The 26,488-nt window shown below is 35.5% G+C and overlaps 1 protein-coding gene and 1 long non-coding RNA gene across 2 annotated transcripts; one reads left to right on the forward strand and one right to left on the reverse strand.

Annotated features, from left to right (window-relative positions):
* On the reverse strand, positions 1-15,732 carry LOC125619661. Its single transcript, XR_007351194.1, has 3 exons — positions 15,215-15,732; positions 217-224; positions 1-11 (listed from the first exon to the last, which is right to left on the reverse strand). It is a non-coding gene; the product is annotated as an uncharacterized LOC125619661 (long non-coding RNA).
* Rab14 (RAB14, member RAS oncogene family) lies at positions 9,898-24,901 on the forward strand. Its single transcript, XM_015497653.2, has 7 exons — positions 9,898-10,056; positions 10,949-11,002; positions 12,712-12,889; positions 16,694-16,760; positions 20,570-20,657; positions 21,009-21,039; positions 22,287-24,901. The coding sequence occupies exons 1-7, from the start codon at positions 9,936-9,938 to the stop codon at positions 22,462-22,464; spliced, it is 717 nt and encodes a 238-aa protein (XP_015353139.2). The 5' UTR covers positions 9,898-9,935; the 3' UTR covers positions 22,465-24,901.
* Positions 24,902-26,488: the final 1,587 nt, after the last annotated feature.

Genomic DNA, 26,488 nt, shown 5'->3' on the forward strand with positions numbered 1-26,488 from the left:
ACTGGGTTCAGCTCTCAGCACCACATATAAATAAATAAATAAAAGTATTCACTGACAACTAAAATATATATTTTTAAAAAAGTTCTTTCCTTCCTTTCTTCTTCCCACTGGAAGACATTAGATATCAACTTATATTAGATCATCATATAATAATCATTCCCATTTGAATTACTGTCAGGCATTTTGCATATAAACTCATTTAATTTTCATGAGGACCCATGTGCCTTAGCTATCTATAGCTACTGTATTGCAGAAGAGAGTGAGGATCTGAGAAATCAATTGATATGTGCAATGGCATTAGAAGATTGCAGAAGAGGGATTTGTACCTAGGTCTTTCTGAAAAAAAAGAAATTTGTAAACTACCATACATTTTTTTTTTTTCGGAATGAAATATCGCTACCTCATGGCAGAACCAGTTTAGGAAAGATCTTAAATGTCAAGAGTGAGCTTGAACTTCATTTAGAGGAGACATCCATTATGTTCTCTAGGTTTTATAAGTCAGCAACAACACATGTTGTTAAATACATTAGAAAAACAGGTTTATGAAGCATACATCGTGTTTTGAAGACAGACACTAAGAGACTCTTGGAAACTGGCAAACCATTGCCACGTGGTGGTTCCTTTCTGTCTATAAACTTTTGTTTGTGCAAGACATAATATGTAGAAGGGCCCACAAAACTTTTAGGGGTGCACAATGCTTTAGGGTCTTTTAAAATTTGGAGAAAAAAATGAACTTTTACCTGCAAAAAAGTCTTGCTATATATTATTAATATATTTATCTTTATTCCAATGCAGTTGTAAAATAGAAATTAAATGCAAATATAAAAATAAATAAACCCACATCCACAAGTCACAAGGCGAAAACACCCGGAGCCCAAGAAAGTTAAAAACATGGTTTGCATCAATTCGTGTTAACTTTCTGGGGCGGTGATAATGAAGGCTGAGTTGGAAGATGGGAGTGGAAAATGTCACAATTTCCCTCTTCTCATCAAGGCACCTTCAAAGCAAGATTAAAAGAAAGGAGAGAGACACGCCAGAAAGGGATACTTTCTAGCTGTATAATCTTAGACATATGGGTTGATCAATGTGAGCCTCAGTTTCGCCACCGATAAAATGGGGAGATGTCTCTGGGATTGTTGGTCAGGGACTAGTCTGCCTTGTTCACAGCTGTATACAAAACAATAGTACATACATGTTAAAAGAATGCAGTAAATGCATTCTTAGGACAGTGGCCAGTACACAGCAAGGGTCCAGGTAAGTGGTGGCTGCCGGCGTTCAAAATCGTGGAAAAGTCTCCTCGCGCAACAGCCGTAGGGATCTGAGACGCAGACGCACCCCAGCTGATTCCACGCAAACCTGCGCAGTAAGTTCTCCGAGAGGCGAAGACACGCGACTGCGCTTGCGCATCAGTGTTTTCCCCCGCCCCTTCAGTCGCGAGGCTAATGGGGCGGGCCTCGGCGGCAGCGCGACTAGTAAAAAGGGGAGGACCGAGGAAGGGGCGTGGCCAGCGGCCTGACCTCCACCACCCTCTTCCGGGCTCCGCCGGCTGCGCGCGCATCCTCCCCCCTTCTTTTGTGGTCCGGCCCATTGCGAGGGTGACAGGAAACCCTGTGCAGGGAGCGCCGCCATCTTGGACCAGCCCGAGGTAGATCCTGAGGGAGCTGCAAGAGCAGTCGCCGCCGTCACCGCTGCTGCCGCCGGCGCGTCTGCACCTCTTGGCCCTGNGGCGTGCGGGGAAGGGTGTGTTCCGCCTGGTCTTCCCCGCCTCCCGGGTAGACCCGCGGCTCCCGCAGGCCCCTCTCCCGCCGCCTGTCCCCGCGGCTGCAGGCCTCCCCCGCAGTGTTTACCCACGCGAGCCGCGCCGCCGGCACCCAAGAGCCCCAGACGTGGCATTCACACCCCAGAGGCCGCATCTGGCCCCGAGTACAAAAGGCAGCAGCAGCCCGCAGTCTTGCCGGTGTCTTGGACTAGCTCCCGCGTCCTTGTCGATGTGGGCAGCCGGTCTAGACCCTGCTGGGGACGCGGTTGTGGGTCCGTGCTTGCTGGGTTCTGGATTTGGTGAGCCCCTGTGAGGCTCAGAACCGACATAGCATCTAGAAATGTCGAAGAAAAAAAGTTTTGGCTAGAATTAAAAAAAAAAAGATGGAACAAGAACGCTTTGAGGATTTGCACTCTCCTGTGTGCCGGCACAGAGAGGGATCTTCAGATGTGTTTATCTGGCCTCGTGTAGTCCTTGGAGATAGGTTGTATCGTCCCCATTTTACAGGCGTGGAAACTGAGGCCTGAAATTGTGAGGTAGCTGGCTAACGGTGTACCAACAGACTGGTTTCTCCCCACACGGTGGCTGGTGCTCTCTGAATTACACCCCAGGTTAGACCAGAGACCCTGCCTGGTCATGTCTGACGACTGAATTTCTTTTTTCCTGTGTTTGCTCCAGATGATAACTGATTACCCTTTTATGACTAAAGTCTATCGGGTCAGCTGGTACACGGCCAAATCCTCATTCTCACAGACCTTGGAGGAGATATGCAGGTTTCCATTTTGTTTGAAGAAGCACTTTCCCAGAAGGCAGGTGTTTTCCTGGTGGTCCCACAGCAAGTGTCAAGAGCTCAGATTTGAACTCTGGAAAAGTTTTACTATTCATTTCATTACTGACCCAACTACCTTTTTTTTTTATTCTGGTGAGGTTATTGAGGACAGACTTGACCTTGCAATAATCCAAGTTCTACCTCTCCCTCAAGCCTTTCCAAATTTTTCTTCAGAGATCTGTTTTGGTGATTTTACTTGGTCATGCCTTGAAGGATGTACTAGCTAAGGTTTTGGAGTCGGCTTGCCTAGGGTTCCCACTTCAGTGTTGTCCCTATCTATAAAAGGAATAATTGTACCTACCTTTTAGAGTTGTTTCAGGATTAAGTGGGATTTAAGGAAAGCCCTTAGCACATTGCTTGACATAGTGTCCCAGTGCCTGCAACTTTGCCATGCCTGTAGTGGGTGTGTAATATCTGTTGAATGAATGAGAGGAGCAAGGCTTTAGAGAGCCAGATAGTTCCACTTCTAAAAGAGTGGGCTTAAATCCTGGCTTTGCATCCAGTAGTATATAAACATGGGTATATCATTTCTCTGACATAGTTTCCTTATTTATAAAATGATTTTTTTAAGATTAGAGATTGTTTATAAAGGAGTTGGGATATAATAAGTACTCAGTAAATGGTACTAATTATAAAGATATAAAGCTTAGATTCTGATATATTAAAAATTCCTTGGTTATGTGCTTACATGAATATGGTATAATGAATTCCACTATTATGTATAATTATAATGCGCTAGTAAAAAATTCTTTGGAATTAAAACCATATTTTCACTTTTTATATTTCATATTAAATTTTAATATTAATAATATTACTAATTATTAAAATTAATAAATTGTAATAACTTCAAATATGCAACAGAATTGAGTGTTCTTACAAGTAAGTCTGTAAGCATCAAATATTTTTGCATAATCTTAGTAAGATATGTAAGATATAATGCTAAAACTGATACTGTAGGGAGACAGTTAAAAATGTTTTAAGCTTTTTTTTTTTTAATGTGGTTGAAAGTGTTAGTGGCATCTGCCCTAAGTCCAGTGACTTGGGAGGCTAAGACTGGAGAATCATAAGTACCAGGCCAGCTTCAGCAATTTAGCAAGACCCTCTCTCAGAAAATTGAAAAAGATTGGGGATGTAGCTCAATGGTAAAGCAGTACTGGGTTTAATCTCCAATACAAAAACAAAAACAAGTGTCAGCCATGGTAGGAAAAAGCAGTTTACAAACAGATTAGAGATAGTTATATTTTACTTTTTAAGACTTTTTTTAGACAATTTTAAAGTATACAAAGTAGAATAATATATCATCAGTAAACATTTCACTGTTACTAATCCTTTTAAGCTCTAATAGCAAGTACAGAATTTTGTCTCTTGGTTGTTAAGTTTTTCTATGAATAAAGGTACTACTTTACTTCCTATTCAGCAGTATACCATAATTAGCTGAAATTTCTTGACACTTTAAGTGATCCAGTTATTATAATCCTTCACATTTAATTAACTATTTTGTGAAAAGTGAGATTTTTTGATTTTTTTGTTTTTAAAGTGGGCCTCCAAGGATTACTTTCAGAAGTTGTAATACTGTAGCAGAAAGGAAATGGACTACTTATTTTAATTAGATTGTTATTAACTGCAGAAGTTTTGTGTCCACCTGACTTACAGTCAAGTAAGCATTCCACTTGAGTGGGCCTATAAGTAAATCAGAATACTCTGTTCTTGAACTCCATGAAGGCAGAGGCAGTGTTGTCATTTTTGATCATTACTATATTGTCAAATCCTAGCACAATGTTTTATGTTCAGTAGATAATATTTTCATAATGAGATCACAAAAGCAGTCCATCTTGGTGCCTCTTTAAAGCAAAATTCTTACTTATTGGAATAAACAAATAAAAAATCCTGAGCAATGAGGGTATGAAAGACTTCAGATCACCAGGAATATTTAGTGGGTTGCTTTTTCCCTGCTGTCTTGAATCAGTTATGTAAAAGTTTTACAGTAATATCATATGTTCTAAGAAGTATAAAATGGTATATAATAGTGTGAAAGACAGTGCATAAACACAGTAGGGAGTTAAACTATTAAAAAAATGAAAAATCCTCTGCTCTTGGTGTTGGTTTTTTATTTGGGGCTGATCATATGATTGGCTTCTTAGGATGCTCCCAGTACTATGAATAAATTCAGAAACAGTGTTGGAAATGATACTTATCAATTTTCAGTACTTTGTGTACTTTAGAACATATTACCAAATGAAATAGAGTGTTTTTTGTTATGTTATACTGCAGGGATGTTTAAGGTTTATAATTTTCCTCTTTGCCTTTTATTCTCTCAGCCTATATATTCTTCCATTTTCACATTTGATGTTTATTTTCTTGAGTATGTGTGTGTCCAAAAATTAGGTATGCTTAATCTTTACTACTCAAAACTCTGCAGCATTTTTAACAAAATCATCAACATATTTCCAGATTAATGCATGTAAGTATAACTGGTTTTTAAACTGAATGCATATTATTTTGTAGTACAGGTGTACTTTATTCAGCCATTTCCTTGTTGATGGGAATATTTAAGATTGTTTCCAGTTTTTTGCTGTAAAAATGGTGCATTAAATGTAATACACTCCTAGCTTTATGAACTGAAGTTTTTGTTTCTATAGGATATTTTCAAGTGGATTTGTGGACCAAAGGATGATTTGGATTATTTTGAAGATATTTAAATATACTGATAACTTTACAAAAGGATGGCATTTCAGAATTCCACAAGCTGTATGAATCTAACTTCACATGTACCTGCGCATTGCAAAACTAGTCATTTGTATAATTAGGAAGGTGTCTGATTCAGTTAATGAAGATCATGTATTCCTTTGGCACAACAGTAATGTTAATATGGAAATATGTTCGTGATTTTTGTTAATGTGGAAGAAAAACATGTTGTGTGTTTTATTTATGACCTTAACAATAGTATGTTTTATATTCAAGATACAAAGCTGAGAAATCCTTTGTTAAAGCTGAATTAAGCAAAATGTCTTAAGAGGGGTCATTTGACTACATGGAACAACAATTGGGGTTTGTTTTAGTAAACATTTCTCATGACAGCTGTCTACCTATGTATGCTAGGGAAACCATGGCTTTGGAATCAGGCCTGGGTTCAAGTTTTAGTTCTACCTTTGTAACACTGGCTAAATTAGTAGATTATATCCTCAATTTCTTGGAATTTTTCAATGTCGATACTGATTCTACTAGAGTTGTGAGAGTTAACGATTTATGTAAGACAGTATAGGGAAAAGTAATGCAAATCATCATGTGGTTTACTCTCACATGCTCTCTTAGGAAACTTTGTAAAGTAGGTAAATTATAATGACTGCTAATATTACTGTTCATTTGTACCTACAAATTTTTATCACAACGCATCTTTTGAATGTGATTATTTCGTACTTTTTACTCACAATATTAAATTAGGACCCAGTGAGAAAGCTCTGTGTCCTAAAGCAACACCACTGAGTTTCTCATAACTGTGTGGAGGAGGCAGGAATATGTAGTGGTTAAAGAGGGATCTCTGCAGTCAAAACAGTGCCAAATTCAGTCTTGTCTTGTCCATTTAAACTGTGGTCTGGACGTGTTATTGACTTACTGCAACTATTTTCTCATTTGTAAAATGAGAGATAATAGTACCTGTCTTGTAAGGCTAGTAGTAAAGATTAAGTGAAATCACATATAAAATGTTTAGTATATTGCTTGGTACATGTTCTATACCCAGTAAATGGTAACTGTAACAATCGTGTTTGTTAGTTTACACATTGTTCATCATGTATTTAATGATGTTTGTTGTCTGAATTGTCATTTTTTTCCCTTGTAAATCAAAGGCCACTAGGTGTGGTGGCCCACTCCTTTAATCCCAACTGCTTGGGAGGCCAAGGCAGGAGGATTGTAAGTTTGAGGCCAGTTTTGGCAACTTAGTGAGGCCCTGTCTCAAAATAAAAAGGGTTGGGGATGTAGCTCAGTGGTAGAGCACTTGCTAATGGTAAAACCCTGGTTTAAGTCCCTATCAACACACACAAAATCAGAAGCATTAAAGGAGGTCTTATCTGCTTGTCATCTTTATTCAAATACTATAAAAGGAAGTGCCTTTTAGTCACATCAGGAGTTGTATACAAATTATAGAATATTACTAAGTTTTTAAAAAAAATATTTTTAGTTATAAATGGACACAATACCTTTATTTTATTTATTTATGTGGTGCTGGGATTGAACCCAGTGCCTCACCCATGCTAGGCAAGTACTCTATAACTGAGCACAACCCCAGTCCCCCAAGTTTGTTTTTTTTTTTTTTTTTTTTAATTAGTAGAAGTTGTAGTGTTGAGTGGACTTCTTTTTTCAGAGTATTTGAACTAGACCAACATTTCTTGGTCCCCTTTTGGACCTTTAAGTTCTCAAAAGGTAAAGCAAGAGCACTTCTTTTTAAAAAAATATTTTCATAGTTATAAATGGACAGAATGTCTTTTATCTATCTCTATCTATCTGTCTATTTATATGTGGTGCTAAGGATCAAACCTAGTGCCTCACACATGCTAGGCCAGCACTCTGCCACTGAGCTCCAGCCCCAGCCCCAGCCCCGCAAATAAATAAAATAAAGGGCAGATTTTCCCCTTCCAAAGCTAGACAAAAATATAGTTTTCACCAATCAATTCTAAGTTTCATGTTTAAGAAATGAGGCTGAGAAATCCTTTGTTAAAGTAATACTAAGTGTATTTAAAAAGGTCCCTTGAATGTAGTTCTAGTGTAAATACATAGTTGACTGAATATAAGCTATTGGAATGTATTTAAACTAACCAGTTTTTTTTTTTTTTTAACCTTAGAGTAAAAAAGGAAGGGCATGTTGTATCAGTAGCTACAGTGTTCTGCCTCCTTTTTTTTCTATAGAAATTAGTAAGTTTGAATAGTTTTCCACTAATTCTGCTTTTAGGTTTGCTTGTTTATTTAAAGAAACTTGAGCCCCCAAATTGCATGGTGAAGTAGAGGCAAAGAAAAGTGCTATATTCAATCTGGAGTAGTGATTATTTTGTTTGGAAATTGTTTATACTACATTGATTTTTCTAATTAACATTCTCAATTTATTATCTTTGTAGATATTTAATTAATGAATATTTAGATATTTAATGTTTTGTTTGATAATTAGCAAGTACACAAATTAGTACAACTAGAATTGGATTATAATTTAATGATTAGTCTTTAGAGCATTTGAGGTAGAAATTGGGATTGTTAGAGGCATAGGTTTGTGTGTGTGTGTGTGTGTGTGTGTGTGTGTGTGTGTGTGTGTCTCACCCACACGCTCTGTGCTGGGTATTGAACCCAGGTCCTTATACCTGCTAAATCTGTGCTCTACCACTGAGTTACAGCCCCAACCCCTGTAATTTTAATACAGTAAAATAGATGAAGCAAAGTATATACAGCTGTAACTTTTAGAAGATGTATAGAAAATCAAGGGAAGGAGTACCAGAGAAACAGTAATTCAAAGGTAACTAATTACTTTTACTCAAGTTCAAGTAGGGGAAGAAGAGTGTAGGAGTTAAAAATTAATTAGAATAAAAGTGTACTCTTTTCATGGAGAAGAGAAGTAATGCAGGTTAGGAAGTTAATAACCTTTAAAAACCATTTTTAATGCAAGAGATTTTTTTTGTGTTTAGTATCTGGTTCAGAGATCTGGTGAATAATCCAGACCAAGTTCAGCCTCAAGACCAAGTTTTTTAAAAAAAAGTATTAAGTCCCTAATGGCTGGAAAAGAGATGGAAAGTCATGTTGTTCAGAATCAGAATTAAATCTAACTAGAAAAACTCCCTTTCCTGACAGAACTGGTTAAGGGAGTTTTCTATGATGTAGAAGACTGATTGTAAATGTGTTACAACATGCCAGGCTGTAATGGGGAGCAAGGAATCTGCTTGTGTGAATGTAAATGCATATAGCTAAATGGGAAGGCGACTATACTGTGTGAAGTGATTGTTTAATAATTTACTGTATTTAAGAACTTTCTCTTCCTTGATAATTCACTTACTGTAAATATTCTGTGTGCTGGTTAAGATTTGTTATTTATGTAGAAATTTTATTTGAAGCATGGTAAAGTGTTGATTTCAATAAAGGAATTTCTCCAATAATATCAGCTATCTTGCTTGTATAATTTGATATTGACCAGTACAGTAAAAATCAAATTAAAAAATATATATAAGCCAAAATTTTAAAAATGGGTTAAATTTTGATATTTATATATAATTTTTGTCTTTCCATGAGCTGAAAACTGATGAAAATAAACTTTTATTGGAAGTTACTGCCATTATTAGAACTTATCCCTTGTTTCTCTGCCACCAGCACAGTGTCTGACATGTTTGAGGCACATGTGAATTGTTTGGAAAATTTTTGTTGTCATTGTTGAGATGGCATTTCACTATGTTGCCCAGGCTGGTTTTGAATTCCTGAGCTCAAGCAGTCTCCAAACTCAGCCTCTTGAATAACTGGGACTGTTAGGTGGTGCCACCACACCCTGCTGAGAATTTTTTTTTGTTGTTAAGTTGTTAAAATTGGAAACTAATTAGAGTTCTTTAGGTTAAGTCTGTCTGAAGATAATGAATGGGCTGTGACCTTTTGAAATATATATATATGTGTGTGTGTGTGTACATATATTTATGTGTGTATATACACACACATATATATATATACACACACACACACATAAACTTTGAAATTTTACAAGCATAAGTACAATTTTCTAGTAATATTTTTCAGCATTTATAGTATTATTTCTTCAGGCCCCTACTATATTGTTAATCTGCAAGTCCTGTGGTGAATCATGAAATTGCCAATGATGATGTCCTCCTTTTAAAAATAAAATAATACAGGAACCACATTTTCATGGGATTCAATATAATCTGATGTCAATTTGATTTGAAAATCATGTGATTGCTCTTTGGATGCTCTGCTATTGATTTAGAGTAGAGGATAAAACTTATTTTGTATCATTCTGTTTAGAATCACAATTCTGAATAAGTACACTACCTGTAACTTACTTGATCTATTAACAAGGGAGGGGATGTTAAGGAAAAGGGGACTATTTTTAGAGATTTTTGTTGGAAATTTTCCAGAGTAACATTTCTTTTTTGATATTCCTAAAGTGAAATACTGGAGTTTTTTGGGTGTATTCTCATATTTCTGTGAATAATGCATGAGAATGTTAAAGTACTATTCATTGAAGAGAACTTGTATGTATTGATCATTTGTGAAGTGAATTTTACTGACTTATCGTAACCAATACTTTGTTTGTATTCAGTATACTTTATTTTATATATATCTTTACCTATGTCTTTTTAAAGGCTTGCAATGATCAGTTTGGATAACGTGTATTTTTCCTTCTGCAGTAACACAGTTTTCTTTGTTTTTAGTGCCACCATGGCAACTGCACCATACAACTACTCTTACATCTTTAAATATATTATTATTGGTAAGTTTGCTTAACTTATACTCTTATCCCTAAAGCATTAATATACAAACATTTATGTACTAATATGTAACACTCCAGAAGAAATAAGCTCTTTTCTCACTTTGGAACTAAAAGCTTCTTTAATAAAGATAAATGTACCTTTTGCATTGTGGCCTAGATACTTCTGTAGTACAGTGCTGAGTACCTAGTGTAGTGATTTTGGTTGTTCTTGAGGGCTACCTGAAAGATTGTTAATACTAGGAATGAGGAATGAGATTAATTTCCTAGTAGTATTGAAATATTCTAAAGATTACTTGAAAATTCTGATATCCCCCTGGATTCCAAAAATTGATAGCGAACATTGTTGATTCAGAATAATTTCTGTAACACATAAAATATATTGCTGTAGTATAGCCAGGAATGAGATTTATTCTGTTGTGGTTTTTATGTAATATAAATTCTTTTCTTTTGTCATTCTATAAGAAATAAAAAATGTGAGATAAGACACAGGATCTAGTCAGTCAAGCTTCCAAAATTCACTTTGTTATTTCTGCTTATTATGTTTCCTCATTTGTTACTCCTTTGCTTCTGTGTGTTTGTTAAGGGGTTAAAAAAAAAAAAAAAAACACCCAAACTTTGATACAGCTCACAGTAACATTTCATAATTTTGCTGGTAAAGTTGGTGGCTCACTGTTAACATAATAAATTTATAACCAAATTCTGTCACTGCTAAAGGTTGGAACTAGTCAGTGAAAATGTACGTACACATATTTTTAATCCATTGTAAAGAAGGAAAAGCGTCTCAGAAACTTGTGATATGGTAAGGGACATAAGAATCATTGCATATGATGATATTATAAAACTGAGAAATGTAATTGCCATCTTAAACTTTTTTTTTTTTTATTTTAAACAGGGGACATGGGAGTAGGAAAATCTTGCTTGCTTCATCAGTTTACAGAAAAAAAATGTAAGTTCAATATGTGAAGTAAAACTTTAGTATTTAGTTGTAGATGGACACAATAAATTTATTTTTATGTGGTGCTGAGGATTGAACACACGTGCGAGGTGGGCGCTCTACCACTGAGCTACAGCCCCAGCCTTTTAGGAGCTTTCTTTATTGTTACATTTCTACATTTTTAAAAACTTGAGTCATTTTCAGTGTACTTTATGAATTAAATATAACTTTCCCTATATTCACACTTTTGTCTTTAGGTGCAGTGATTTCTTTTTTTAACTTAGATAAAATGAAATATATTATTACCAGTATGTTTTGAGTATTGGTTTTTGTTTTTCTACGGTTCTGGGAATTGATCCCAGTGCTTTGAGCTAGGCAGGCACTCTGTACACTGAGTTACACCCCGGCCCAGAGTGTTAATTTTTATATGTGGTATATTCTGACTCATGTTTAGATTTCTTGGTGGCAAAAATGTTATTTTAAAAAAATGCATAGAATAATGTTGGGCTGGGGATGTGGCTCAAGCGGTAGCACACTCGCCTGGCATGCGCGGGTTGCTGGGTTCGATCCTCAGCACCAATAAAAATAAAATAAAGATATTGTGTCCACCGAAAACTAAAAAATAAATATTAAAAAAATTCTCTCTCTTTAAAAAAAAAAAAGATGCTAGAACCATGTCAAATTTAAATAATCTTATTCTTTGACTCTGTTGTAGAAATTGATTATCTTATTGTACATTTGCTGCATATATTTCATTTGTTAACTAATTAGTAGATTTGAAATACTTAAAATGGAGTTTTCTATATTTATGACCAGTTGATAAGATTCAGAGTACAACTCTCATTTTAGGTGATAGGAGAAGGGGCCAATTTGTTGTGATTGATATGCTAAACATAAGTGAAATTGTTTGTGTATGTTGAAGTCATTTCTATAGCATTTTTGTGCTACTAACCACAGAGATTTGATGTAACATTTATGAAGTGTCCATTCAATTGTGCAATTGTACCAGAATAGTGAGTTTAGGTTTTAAGCGGCCTAATAATAAGGGAAAGGACTTGTACTATTGGCTTAGATATATGTAACTTGTTAGTGTATAATTATAAGTATGTATTAAATGTGATGATTTTGTTTGAGACACTGATAATATTTTCCAGGGTAAAAATTTGTTTGATTAATAACACCTAGAGTCCTAAAATCTTTGATTTTTTTTTTTAAACGGAGTAATGATTATCAGATGGCTAAATAGTATAATTTTGGCATTATGAAGGGTTTATTAAAAATCTTATTTGTACTTAGCAGATTCTTTTAGTCCAGGGGGTCAGCAAACAGTAGCTAGTGGGCTAAATCCAATTACTGCCTATTTTTTGAAATAGGATGTTATTGGAACACAACCCTGTCTATTTTACATATTGTCTGTTGTTTTTTTTGCTTCAGAGGCAGATTTGGGTAGTTGTGACAGAGACCTTTTGGCCTACAAAACTTAAAAATTCGATTGTTTGGTTCTTTCCAGAAGTTTGCTGACCCTTACACTAGTTCATTCTCATTTGACTTCTAGTTCTTTGCTTTCCCCGCCTTACCCCGCAACCCTCCAGTGGTAGAATTAGTCTAGAGCCTATAAGTATTAGCAAGTCTTTTGATTATTCAGTGGATTTTCCCCAGTAGTCTAAATTTGAAGTTTTCTGAAAGTTGGGATATTATATTTTTTTCCCCCTCCCTAACAGTTATGGCTGATTGTCCTCACACAATTGGTGTTGAATTTGGTACAAGAATAATTGAAGTTAGTGGCCAAAAAATCAAACTGCAGATTTGGGATACAGCAGGACAGGAGCGGTTTAGAGCTGTTACACGAAGCTACTACAGAGGAGCTGCGGGTGCACTTATGGTGTATGATATCACTAGGTAAGAGGTGAATAACTTTTCAACCTTCATACTTGGGAATAGAAATTTACTTTGGGAAATGTGGTTTCTTTATTATTGATTTAGGCATTCTTAGTTTGTAGTTGGATGACTAAATGAATGTATTTGGTTTTACAACTTAAGTTGCTGTCTACAACTTGATATAACTTTTTTTTTTTTTCTGGAAGTTGGTACGATTGAAGAAAACTTTAGGAGATGGTGGGTGGAGCTAATTGAAGAATACAGTTCTAAAAAGCAGCATGAGTTGAATTATTTAAGAAGAAATGATTATATTTGAAGCTTTGTTCTTTCACTTCAGTAGAAAGCAAGCAAGTCTTGAGGAGTTACTTTATTCATTCTCTGTGTTAAAATTTACGCCTTCTGAAAAGAAGGCCAAAGATTTAAATATACAGTTTTGCTAATCCAGCATGATAGATTGCAAGTAGTTCTTACGCTAGCAGCTGAAGGGGAAAAGGTGCTATTTTGAAATATATAGCATTTTTTTTTTGACATTTAGGTGGTGATTTATGTATAATACTTCAGTATTTAATTGTTCATTTACTTAAATTCTTTTTTGTCCTAACATGGATTGAAGTGACTTAAATACTACATGCAGCAGGATTAAATTTATATCAACATGGCTATTTCTGGAAACTCAAGGCACTTGATATAAAGTAGCAAAACTGGACTGTAAGGTTTACTTTGGAGAACATGGAAAACTATGCTGTTTGTCTCCCGTAAGCTAGAAAATGAACTGGATCACCTTTCATGTTGATGCAAAGCACCAATCAAAAGCAGAGTGACTCTCTCTTTTTAGGGGGTAGAGATAGGTGAGTGGGACCAAGTGATAATTACTTTGAAGCATATTTCTGTTTAGGAAATGCTTTATACTATTTCCTTATGTAGAGTTGCAGTGTACATTAGCATATTAAGACCTTGAGAAATTCTTCAGTAATGAAATTCCTTACTGTTTAACTTTGTTTAATTTGGTGTTTCCTAAGTTTATTTTATTGAGGAACACACACTGTGGGAAATGCTGCCTTAGAATAAAGATGGTGTCTAATTATAATTGTAGTACAAAAGTCTCAGTAAATTTCTACAACTGGGTGGTCTCAGGGAAAATCAGTAAAATAAGCCTTACTGCTCTTTCTTTTAGTCAGGTAGTTGATAACATGATCAGTAAATGGTATTGTATAAGACTATTTAAAAACCTGTCTGTGTAGAACTGTCTCATTTTATTAAAAATGCCATGCATTATTAATAAATTTAAATATGGTGATTTATACTTAAAATGTAATTTATATTTAAAATATTTTTGCTTTTAAACATCTTTTAAACATCTAAGTAAAATATGTCTATTTAAATCATTGAAAGTAGTTCAGGTAGAAACAACAGAAATGTTCATCAACTGATGAATGGGTAAATATAATATCGCATATCCACACAATAGACTGCTTTTCAGCTATAAAAACAAATGAAGTACTTACACGAGCTACCTGAGGATCAACCTTGAAAAACATTATGCTAAGTGAAAGTAACTAGACAAGAAGGCCACATATTAGGTGGTACCATTTATGAAATACCCAGAATAGGCAGATCCACAGACATGGAAGATTGCCAGGGCCTAGGGAGTTGCTGGGGGTGGTGGTGGTAGGGTTCTCTTTGGGATCATGTAAATCTTCTAGAATTAGATAATAGTAATCAGTGCCCAATTTTGAATATATGAAAAATAACAATTATATACTTTAAAAGGGTAAGCTTTATGGTGATTGTATTTCAATATTAACTGTTACAGATAAAAGATACTTCAGGCTTTACATAATGCTTTCTTGACTGACACTTTATAGTGACATTGATGTTGGAGTCATGATACCAGTTTACCTCCCAGTTTTTCTATTATTAATACTTTACTGAGACTTAATTCTTGGCATTAACTGTAATTGTTACAGGATACCTTTCTAAATTGAGAGCAGAGCTTATCATGGCAATTGTTTTGCCAAATCAGTTTTGATATATATCTAATGTCCACCTTAAAGCTAGGAATATTTTAGCACTTCTTTTTAGTGTTAGTACCACCAGTTAATTTTATATCTTTATTCATAGATATAAAATTATAGTGAATTATCTGAATCATTGGCAGAAGTGAAGGTGCACATAAATAATATAATTTACATGATCTTGATGCTACATATCTTAATGCTTTATTTTAGTCAGGTAGTTGGTAACATGATCAGTAAATGGTATTGTATAAGACTATTTAAAAACCTGTCTGTATAGAACTGTAGGTTTTTCTTTTTACCAGAGTGGTGGCAGTTTATAACAATTCACTCTTCCTGTCAGCTTTGAAATTTTAAAATTCATCAAAATCAGAATAAGTATGTTTGGACTTATTTATCATTTGTGTAAGAAGTAAAACATCCCTGTTGTGTGAAGTCATGATATGCTGGTACTGCAAATATTGAGCAGTGGTAAGGCTTGTACTTTTTGAAAGTGATATTTGACCATTGTTTACTTACAACATTTTAAACCATTAAGAAAAAGGTGCTGTCTTGATATGTGACATCATTTTTTGACGTTTAGGTAGTGATTTATGTATAATTTGAGATAGTACAAGAAAAGAAAAATACCTGAGTAAGGAATTTTTTTTTACTTCCCATTGGGGAAAGAGTAAATATTTGAAATAATGAATACTTCTGAGCACTGGCAGCTAGAGATCATGGAATATATTCGCAAGGCAAACCTCAGAAACACTTTAAGGACACATGGTATGTGTGAAAGGGTTGTAGATCTTGACCTGTATCCTTATGGCCTTCTCTTTCCTTACATGTCAGATGGGTGAGATGGGATTAATGCTCTGAGTGTAGAAATCAGAAACATTTTTAACTTCATAAAGGTTATCTTCTTTAGTAAGTTTTACTCTGTATAATATTGTACATTACAAATTTTCTTTAGCAATGGGGTTACATTCTGATACTTCCTTGTATGTTGAAAATATCAGTCAAAAATGCATGTAATATTCTGGTAAACCTTTAGTAAAATCAAGTTGAAGCATCATAAGTTGGAGACCATCTGTATTTGGATTTGCTTACTATTGTGGGGCCAGCTTGGCTAGTGCAAAGTAGCCTATGAATTTTTAAACTTTTGCTTGGAGAAAGAGAAATAGGACAGTTTGAATCTGGAAATGCTGCCAGGTTAAAAAAAAAATGCAAAGTTAGGTTAAACTTCCTTTCTGATATCTGGGAACTTAAATTTCTAGTCACGTGTACTAAATATCCTTTTAAAGTCAGTTTTTATGCTTTATAATTAGCTTACTCTTTGAATTATTACTAAAATAAATTACATACCATCTTACACTGTGATTTCTTGGTTTCTAATTGAAAATTAAAATGCAGAAATGTTTTTCTATTGAACGTGTCACTGTCTAGGCATTTTGGTATTACATTGTGTCCATTTTGTGATTGAAAATCTGGATAATTTCAAAATAATTTTAGTTTTGACTTCAGATTGTTCCATGCTTGCTTATTGGTTTGTTTATGGATGTACTTTTAAGTATAAATAATTTGATTCTGACATGTCATTAACATAGTTGTCGGATGTTATTTATTTATAAATAATGAGTTTAGCTAGATTTTTAAAAAATCATATGGTTGTATTTCATAACCATTCTTCATAGTAACTACCTAGTCAAAATAAAAATACTGACTAAAGCATATACTTTAAATACTTGCCAAATTTTCTTTTTTTTTTTTTCTGTTTAAATGGTAGTTGTATGTGGAAGTCAACAAATTTAAACTTTAATTTTTGCAGAAGAAGTACATATAACCACTTAAGCAGCTGGTTGACAGATGCAAGGAATCTCACCAATCCAAATACTGTAAGTTAAATGACATCTTACTATAAAGAAAAGTTAAGATCTAAGCTAATCCAAACAGGAAAGCCTTTTACTGGTGAGATTTTTGTATTTGGGTATTAGGAATGAGATTTTTTGTTGTTGTGGTGCTGAGGATCAAATCCAGAGCCTCATGCATGCTAGGCAAGTGTGCTACCAATGAGCTATACCCCCAGCCCCAAGAATCTTTAGATTAACTGAAAACTTAATATTTTTTCCAGTTCTAATTGCTCCAGGTTTTCCATTTTATTATAATTGGTTTTTGTTCATGTTTGTGGTTTAAAAAAATGAAAGTTATGAATGGGGTGGTGATTTCATGTCAGTTGGAGACTATGAAATCTTCAATTTTAAAAGGGATGCCTGCATTTGTTTTGTACAATGTTGCCATTGGAGAAAACTGGGCACAATATATAAGAGATCTGTGTTATTTAACTGGATGTGAATCTACAGTTATTTGAATATTAGCATGCTTTAAAAAAAACCAGTTTCTTAACCAGACTGAGAAGATATTTATTGAGATTTTTAAAGCCAGCCATCTAAACTCTAGTATACAAGGATAAACAAACATATTCTTAACAAAAGAGGTTATAGTCTAACAGGGAAGCAACAGGTATATAGATAACTATATTGAAAAGCAGACTGAAAAATGAAATAGAAAATAGGGTGGCATAGTGTTGGGGAGTCTAGGATGAACAGTGCCTTCTGGAGAAACCAGCTTTGCAAAGGTATGGTGTGTAAGCGGGGCATTGAGTAAGTTTCACTAATTTCTGTGGAAGGTTTTCCAGGAACAATGAGGAGAAGGACACTGAGCTGTGACTGGAAGGCCTATGTCTCACTTAACTTTGTATGTCCACCATCTAGCAGAGGCCTGGTTCCATAAATATGTAATCAGTAGTGAGATTAGCTTTTATGATGGAACAGGAGTTTAAGCATAATTGAAAGTCAGTTAACATTGTATGCCTATTATGCTAGAGACTGTACCTGGAACTTTTATTTTCATTATTATGTTGGTATATATATACAATCTGTAGATGAATGTTGGTAGGAGCTTTATTTACAATAGCCCAAAACCGGAAGCAATCTAGCTAATGTGCTCAGGATGGAACCCAGTACTTCACATGTGCTAGGCAATCAGTCTACCACTGAGCCACAACCTCATTGATACAGGCAACAGCTTGGATGGCTGTCAAGGATAGTATGCAGAGTAAAAGACAATTTCAAAAGGTTACATATTATATTTTCCATTTGTAACATTATCAAAATGATGAAATTGTAGAGATGGAAAAACAGATGAGTGGTTGCCAGTGTTAGGGATGAGGTGTGAGAGTAGTTCTTTCAGTGATGGAACGGTTCTATATCCTGATTGTTGTGACAAATCTATACCTGTGATAAAATACATAGAATCACACACACGCACAGCCATACATGAGAGCATTTAAAAATTGACATTTAAGAGCTGTAGATTGTACCATGTCACTTTGCTGATTTTTAAGAGTATGCTGTAGTTACATAAGTTGCTACCATCGGGGAAGCTTGGTGAAAGATACACAGGACCTCTCTTTTTGCTGTGACTTTACAGTTATTTCAAATAAAATGTTAAAGATACTCATTGTAGAAGGTCCATGGAGGCATGTAGTAAACAAATTAGCCATGTCCTTCCTGTCTCTTTTATAACCACGGTCTAACCAGATCTTCAAAAGAAAAAAAAAAATCTCTATTTCTTGATGTCCAGCTCATAAATTCCATTTTCTATAAAGTTGCCTTTGGATTTTATGTAAAAGTTATATATATTTTCTCATTTTGTTGCCAGTATGTTCTATACCTCTGTTATTAGCATTCCATGTGCGTCCCCTCTCAGTAAGGTGGGAAGCCTGCTTTTGAAATTCTTAAGTAATTGGGAAGGAAGTGGTATTCCTCCCTCCTCACCTCCCATGAAGCCAGGGTGTTTTCCTTGTTTGTTTTTTTAAATACTTTTTAATTGCTGATGGGCCTTTATTTATTTATATGTGGTGCTGAGAATTGAACCCAGTGCCTCACACGTTAGGCAATGCTTTACCACTGAGCCACAACCCTAGCCCAGTTTTCCTTGTTTTGAGTACCTATCTTATGCCCCTGTACTAGGCAGTTTTGACTTTTAACAGACTTGTTTTTTTAAAAAAAGTTGAATTTTTTTTTTTTAAATACTTATTTATTTTTTAGTTTTCGGTGGACACAACATCTTTATTTTATTTGTATGTGGTGCTGAGGATCGAACCCAGCGCCTTGCGCATGTCAAGCGAGCGCGCTACCGCTTGAGCCACACCCCCAGCCCAAAAAAGTTGAATTTTTTTAAGTGCCATTATTTTATTCTTTAAAAGACCAGTGGACTGTATGTTAGGATATTTTTTCCTTCTGAGTGGGCATTTGTTTATTGAATGAAGAATGTTTACTTTTGTTGTACTGCTTGACTAATGTCCTTGCAGAAGATTGAAAGTGTAAAAGAGCCAGGTACTGTAATTTCACATGAAAAAGGTGGAAGGTGGAAGCACCTTTTAGTTGAAACCATATCTGGATTACTATACCTGTATGGAAAGGGAAAGGAGGGGGGAGATTTTGATGTCCGAAATAAGCTTTTACACACGTACAGTTGATCTATAAATCTTCCCTTCTTTGCCCCATGGAAAGGCCCAAACCGTTGACTGTTTCCAAGACTACACACTTTTTTCTTAAAGCTTTGCAGAGCTTTCTTTAACTTTGGCATAACTTTACTTTGTATAGATGGTTCCAAATGGAAGATTATAGGTGTGTGATATTTTGCCCTGGACTGGAACCCATAGCATTAGAACCCTGATTCTCATTCTCAGCTGCCCCCGTGGCAACACACAGACATTTGTGTTTACCTGCTATGAACTTAGTCTTGCCTAGAGATAGTGTAGGTAGGACAGTCTTTGTCCATAGGTCACAATGAGAGTTTCCTACTTGGTTCTAACATCCTACTACCACTGACTTAGTAGCTTTTGGCAAGTTCCTTTACCTTATTTGGGCTCTAATTTCCTTACCTGTCACTTGAAGGAGTTGAACTAGTGGTTTTTAAACTTTCTGAGAGTCCCAAAACCTTTCCTATATATATAAAAATAAATGTGTGTGTGTGTGTGGGGGGGTGTATGTATGGGATTTATTAATCTTACTCAAATAGATGTTGTTCTAGACCAGAAGTCACATCCAACCCACAGTCTAGTTTTGAATGGTTTGCAAAGCTAAGGATGCTTTTACATTTTTCAGGGGTTAATAGAAAACAAAAACAGCAAAGAAGAATATGCAGGCCAGGCACGATGGCACATGTCTGTAATCCCAGTGGCTTGGGAGGTTGAGGCAAGAGGATTGAAAGTTCAAAGGCAGCTTCAGCAACTTAGCAAAGTCCTAAGCAACTTAGTGAGACCCTTTCTCAAAAGAAAAAAACAAAATGGGCTGGGGATGTGGCTTAGTGGTTGGTTAAGTGCCTCTGGGTTCAATCCCTGGTACAAAAAAACAAAAAAAACAGGTGGAGACTATATGGGGTCTACAAACTTGAAAAATACACTACCTTTTCTTCACAGAAAGCTTGTCAAGCTTTGGCCTGTGTGACTGCTAAGGTCTTTCTTCTTACTAATGTCTTTATGATACTGTAGACCTGCCTGATGGTATTGCTAGTACTTGGTTGCCTTTTTGGACCCAGTTTTTTGTTCTGTCAAGATTTGGGGGGGTTTCAGAATTTGCATGGTTGGTTTAAATGGTTTCTTTTGTTTTAAGATGTCTTTCTTTTGATTACAAATTAGGTAATAATTCTCATAGGAAATAAAGCAGATTTGGAGGCACAGAGAGATGTTACATACGAAGAAGCCAAACAGTTTGCTGAAGAAAATGGTGGGTTTCTTTTTAACACTTAATGATTACACTTGGGAGAATTTCTGAGAAAAGGTGGGATTTTGATATTGCAGATTATTTGACAAATTTTCAAAAATTCAGACTGCTCAAAAATCTCAAGAATGAGGGAATAAAGTGTGTGCAGAAGCTTGTATGAAATTCATTTTAGGAGCAGTTCAATTGATTAGAAATATTAAGATAACCCCAATCAAAACTATACATTTTTTTGTACAGTAACTACAGGAGGAATACTGACAGCTGATGGGAAAACTTACTCAGATGTTACTGAAGAGAAACACTCTTGTGAGTTAGTTTGAAATGTCCTAATTATAGTCTCAATTTTATTTTTAGGCTTATTGTTCCTTGAAGCAAGTGCAAAAACGTAAGTATAGTTGAAATGTTGATTATGTTTCAGTTATACTATTTCTCAAAGTAGAACCATGTATACAAAAAGCGTATAATATATACACACATGTACATATACAAATAACATATCCATGTAATATGTGTACGTGTGTGTTTATGCGGGTGCTGCTGGGGATTGAACCTAGGGCTTTGTGTGTGCTAGGCAAGCACTCTACCACTAAAGCTACATCACCAGTTCCACGTGTAGTTTTTAATGACAGGAAGAACAGTAAGCAAACATACTTCCCATTTCACATTTAAAAAGGTGAATTTTTATTACTTAAAAAATTATTTCTTGATTGTTCCCATTGGTAACCCAGTTTAATAAATGAAACTGTTTATATTCCAAAAGTTTTGTTGGACTTTCACAACAGGAATTTGGCATATTGGATGCAGTCTTGGCTAATTTGTTCATATAATACTTATGATTATGTTAAAAAGCATGATACTGTGTATGTGGATTGTACTGAGATTTAACCTGGGGGGCTCTAACACTAGGCTACAGCCCTAGCATCACCACCAGGCTGCCCTGGAACTTGGAATTCTCTTGCCTCAGCCTCCTGAGGCATTGGGATTACAGGCCTGCACCATTGTGCCAGACTGGAAATATTGTCTAAAAATGATCATTTCTAATTGTTCTTCCATGAATCCTTGTACTCCCAATCAGAGTTCTTTATTTATTAAGCCAAAAAGTCTTTCAAGTGATGAGTAGAGGGTAGCTTATTTTTGTTTAGTCTTACATTTGATTCTTTTAGTCTCAAAAGATTAAAAAATGTGAACATGGCTAAGCATGTTACCATCATATGATAAAAACAGGACACAGTCCATACTTACACTTGTTTGATCAGACAGTGTAAATCTTGGAATCCTATTCAGCATGTTTGGAGAAATTTCCATTTCTATTTAGAGTACCCTGTCTGTTGTCACAGAAATGGCCTCTCATCCATCATGTTCTATGTTACGTGTACCATTTTAGTAATAATTAGAACATGTGTAATGACCTGATACAGTTTGTAGAAACAGCTTTTGGTATGTTTTTTCACTTTCCACCAGAAATATCTTCCCACATTCTCTTAGTCCAGTCAAGTGATCTCTTATTAAATGACACTGGCTAAGTTGAAGATATCATGGTAGTTGACTGAAGGGTAGCAAAAAAGTCAGTGTATAATGTGTTACCTGTAGAAATCTATGGTTCTTGAATAAAAATTGTTAATTGCCTCTTAGGGGAGAGAACGTAGAAGATGCTTTCCTTGAGGCTGCCAAGAAAATCTATCAGAACATTCAGGATGGAAGCCTGGATCTGAATGCTGCCGAGTCCGGTGTACAACACAAACCGTCAGCCCCGCAGGGAGGCCGGCTAACCAGTGAGCCCCAACCTCAGAGAGAAGGCTGTGGCTGCTAGTGACCTCTTTGCTGTGGCCCCTCATTTGACCTTTCACCTCTGTCTGTTGGAAGCAGTACTTTTTACTGCCACGTTGTCTTCTGTACATCTTACTGGGTTTAATTAAAAAAAAAAAACAAAGAAAAAAAAACAACTCTGTTGTAAAAACAGTTTAACACAATACTAAACTGCTAAACAACTAGATGTAATCAGGTTATCAAAGGCAAGTAGAGTAATAAATCTCTCCTGCATGGTAAATCTAGACTTTTTTTTCCCTCCTCGATTGTCTTTGTGATAGATATGTCACCAATATATGATTTAAACTGAGCACTGATGCTGGACTTGATGATTTTTACCTTCCCTCTTTGGCAAGGCATTGTCTCACTGTACGGTTTAATTTGCTGATATCTTCAGCCTTTCTCCCTCACTTTGACTGTTTGTCTGTTGCAACCAGTAAGTTCATTGCTGTGAAATGACTTCTGATGGTAGAGAAGGGGTTCTACAACTGCTTTTGTTTTGTTTTGTTGGATAAATTCCCTGTTGTCAGGTGGCATTTTTCTTGATGAGGTTTGCTTCTGTCTTAGCCTTGCACAGGGAGAAATATCCATTTATCTTTTCTCTCATGCTTAATAGCTTTATCTCTCTTTTTTTTTTACACACCATTTATCCTTTTCTCTTTAACAGAAAGTAAATATGTATAAAATTTGAAGGAACCGAACTAACAATACATCCTGTGTATATTATTTTAATGAAGAAAATAAATTGATTACTGGCATTGGAACAGTATAAAATACCAGTTTGTACAGTATGACCTGTATGTGACCATGTTACTCCCTGCCATTTCACACAAGGAAATAGACACAACTGCAGTTCACAAGTAATACTGGCTCCACCCCTTGGTGCTGGCAGTGTTTGGGGACATTATGCTGGAAAGAGCTCCTAGCGTCAGCAGATTTAACACTAGCAGATTCTGTTCCATCTTTGCACTGTGGCTTACCTGCTGATTTTCTTAACTGTTCTTGTGCAATCGACAATGTGCTAACCTGCTTTTCTCTTTTTGTAAACATTTTGCATTACGGGCTGCATTCTTGCCTTACTGTATAGAAAAAGAAAAAAGGCTGGGTTTATTATTGCACATTTTAAGCTTTTATATCTTTATCTTCTTGGAATGGTCGAGATTGTGAACCAAATAGCCAGAACCATAGGTCTGCTGTTAAGGGATTTTAAATTGTGCATTTTTAACACCACAGTGAAATGGGATTATCCCTTGTGTTCATAGTGGGAGGGGCTAGTTTATGTCATGTTGGCATAAATCATTTTGTAAAAGGGAAAGTGTTTCTAATGGTGTTTCAGTGTTTGTGCTGATACAAAGTAAGTTATTACTTTGCACTAGGTGGTTTGGCCACTGAAAGAATACATATTTTAAGAGAAACAATCTTCCTTCTTTAGAAAACTGTTTTCCTAAGTTCTTCACTTCTGTTGATTGCTTTTTAATTGAGTTTATGGTTCAGTGGCTGGGGATTGAGAAGTTACTGGAAGTGTAGGATAGGTAAACCTGAGCATATTATATAAAATGCGCTCAGCTCAACTGCTGTGTTTTAAATACACATTTTAAATCCCTATTTACAGACACTAACGTAAAGTTACATCTTTCTGGGCTATAAACCTGTCATAGTTCCAGAGTATTGTATAGTCAATGTTAAATAAAAGCCAAAACTGGAATGTGCAGAAAAATAGGATTTGGTTTATTTGTGGACTCATTTTTATTTTTGTCTCTGTTAAACTTTTTTAAGGAGATTCCTGGAGTGGATTGGGATATTCTGTTAGGCTTACAGTGGTCCATTTTGCTTACACTGTTGCATCACAAGGGATTTGCCCAGGGACCATGACCTGCTGGTGTGTGTAAATATTTACAAAAACAAAACAAACCACCTACTGGGATATAAGGTAGCAATCACAAACTAAAGACTCCTTGTTTAGGTGCAATACCCTGATTCCCAAAGTTAGTTACAGTGGGTCTTAATTGTTTTTGTGACAGAAGGATTTATTCAGACTGCTGTACTCTTCATTTGATGTAACAAAATGCTATTAATCTAAATATTTGTAAATAAAGTACCTGTATCTAGATTAAATTAAAATTGGTTGCATTATTTTCTGAACTATAATAGGATTTATTTTCTTCAGGTCAATGGTTTTTTTGATGTTTAAGTGTTCAGTTTTTATTGCATAACTGTGCTTATTCATTGTATGAAGAGGTCTACATATAAAACCACATCAATAAGTAATTGAGCTAGTTTTGTCCTAATATTTACATAACCCTTGGATTATTTTCATTGACCTTCAGTTTGAGGTCAGCATATTTGGTGGTTGGTAATGTTCTCCCTTTATTGTACGTGGGGCCAAATTTTATTATTTGCATGTGTAAATCCCTATAATAAACTTGGGTGCTCAAAAGTGAGGAGCAGATTGTCCTGTTGTAACATGAGTGTGCCAGACACTGGGTAGGTAGTACACTTTGGAGAGAATGCAATTCTTTTAATTTTTAACCCAAAAGCGCTTCCTGCTTGTGCAGTCACCTGTTTGTTTGGATTACTCATTGCCCTGCACCCTTGAGGAAGCCCTTGAGTTAGTTATTGGTGCTCAGTACTATTTATGCATTAGACATTCCAGTACAATGTTCAAGTTATTTTTCATGGATAATAAAATGTTTGATGCAGTAATGTTGATTTTATTTTTGGTGGGGGTGGGGTTGTTGGAGTCATATACAAAATACTAGTGGTAGTAAACAATTTTTTGGGAAAGATGTATATTGAAACCACTTATTTGACTTCATACATTCATTACTTCACTTCTCTAATTCCATAAGGCCATAGGTCTTAGACTTTTTTTTTCCCCCATATATCCATTGTTTTACATGTAACCTTTATAAAAATAGAATTGTCTGGTCCACTCACCTTAAACAGAAGACCAAATATCTTCCATTTCTGTCTATTTGGGAATACGGAGAGGGTTCGTGTGGCACTTTAAATTTAATTTAATCTACATCTGCAGCATATAAAACCACATCAATAAGTAATTGAGCTAGTTTTGACCCACATTCAACACAGGCCTGAAAACTGCCCTTGAAGAATGCCAAAATTGTGAATGGGCCAGGCCTTTAAACCATTTTGCTAAGAGTTGCAAAAGTGAAATGAAGGAAAATGTAAATACAAAATACAAACCAAGGGGCTGGGGTTGTAGCTCAGTGGTAGAGCGCTTGCCTGGCACGCGCACTGGATTTGATCCCCAGCACCACATAAAAATAAATAAAATAAAGGTATTGTGTCCATCTACAGCTAAAAACATTAAAAACAAAAAAACCCCGACAAAATACAAACCAAATTTTGTTTTAGAAACATGCCTTCTAGAACATACTAAATCAGTAATTGTATGTGACTTCCATTATCTTTACTGTAATTAAATTTGTGTAGTATCTTAATGATCCAGTTCTAGCCACACTATAGGAATCTAAAACTTTGGTGGCAAGGGATTATTACACTGTGCTGTTCTGCATAGTAACATGATATAATGCCAGTTCTGGCTCGAAAGTTATTTGGTGGTCTAGAAAACAGTTCTTGGGAATATTTTAAAACCTCTATTACATATTTCCCTTTGGGAATAATTCTATTGTCACACAACTGGGATGGTATTTTTATTTTTCCTGTAGTACTGGGGTTTGAATCCAGGGGGGCTCTACCACCGAGCTACATTCCTGGCTCTTTTTTTAAATTTTGAGACAGGGTCTCCCCAAGTTGCTGAGGCTGGTCTCTAATTGGGATCCCTTTGCCTCCCAAATAGGTGGGATTATAGGCGTGTGCCTACCTGTTATTCTTGTTTTTAGAGAAATGTATAGGTCATGGAATTGAGCTGTTAATTATAATTCAAAAGTTTAATAAAAGTCTGACTACAATATGAATTTATGTGACTGGGTTAGTGTTTATAAAGAATAAAGTTTTCCTAATTTCCCCCCAAAGAATATTATTGGCCAAGGAAAAATGTCTGAAGC

The sequence above is a fragment of the Marmota marmota genome, unplaced genomic scaffold, assembly GCF_001458135.2.
Source record: "Marmota marmota marmota unplaced genomic scaffold, marMar, whole genome shotgun sequence".
Lineage (NCBI taxonomy): Eukaryota > Metazoa > Chordata > Mammalia > Rodentia > Sciuridae > Marmota > Marmota marmota.

What these genes read in the sequence shown, in the direction of transcription:
- Rab14 (XM_015497653.2), top strand. Translation starts at nt 9,936, where the DNA reads ATGATCAGTTTGGATAACGTGTATTTTTCCTTCTGCAGTAACACAGTT. An exon ending in TCAGTTTACAGAAAAAAAAT is followed by an intron (nt 11,003 to 12,711) that starts GTAAGTTCAATA and finishes CCTCCCTAACAG; the next exon opens with TTATGGCTGATTGTCCTCAC. An exon ending in CTTGAAGCAAGTGCAAAAAC is followed by an intron (nt 21,040 to 22,286) that starts GTAAGTATAGTT and finishes ATTGCCTCTTAG; the next exon opens with GGGAGAGAACGTAGAAGATG.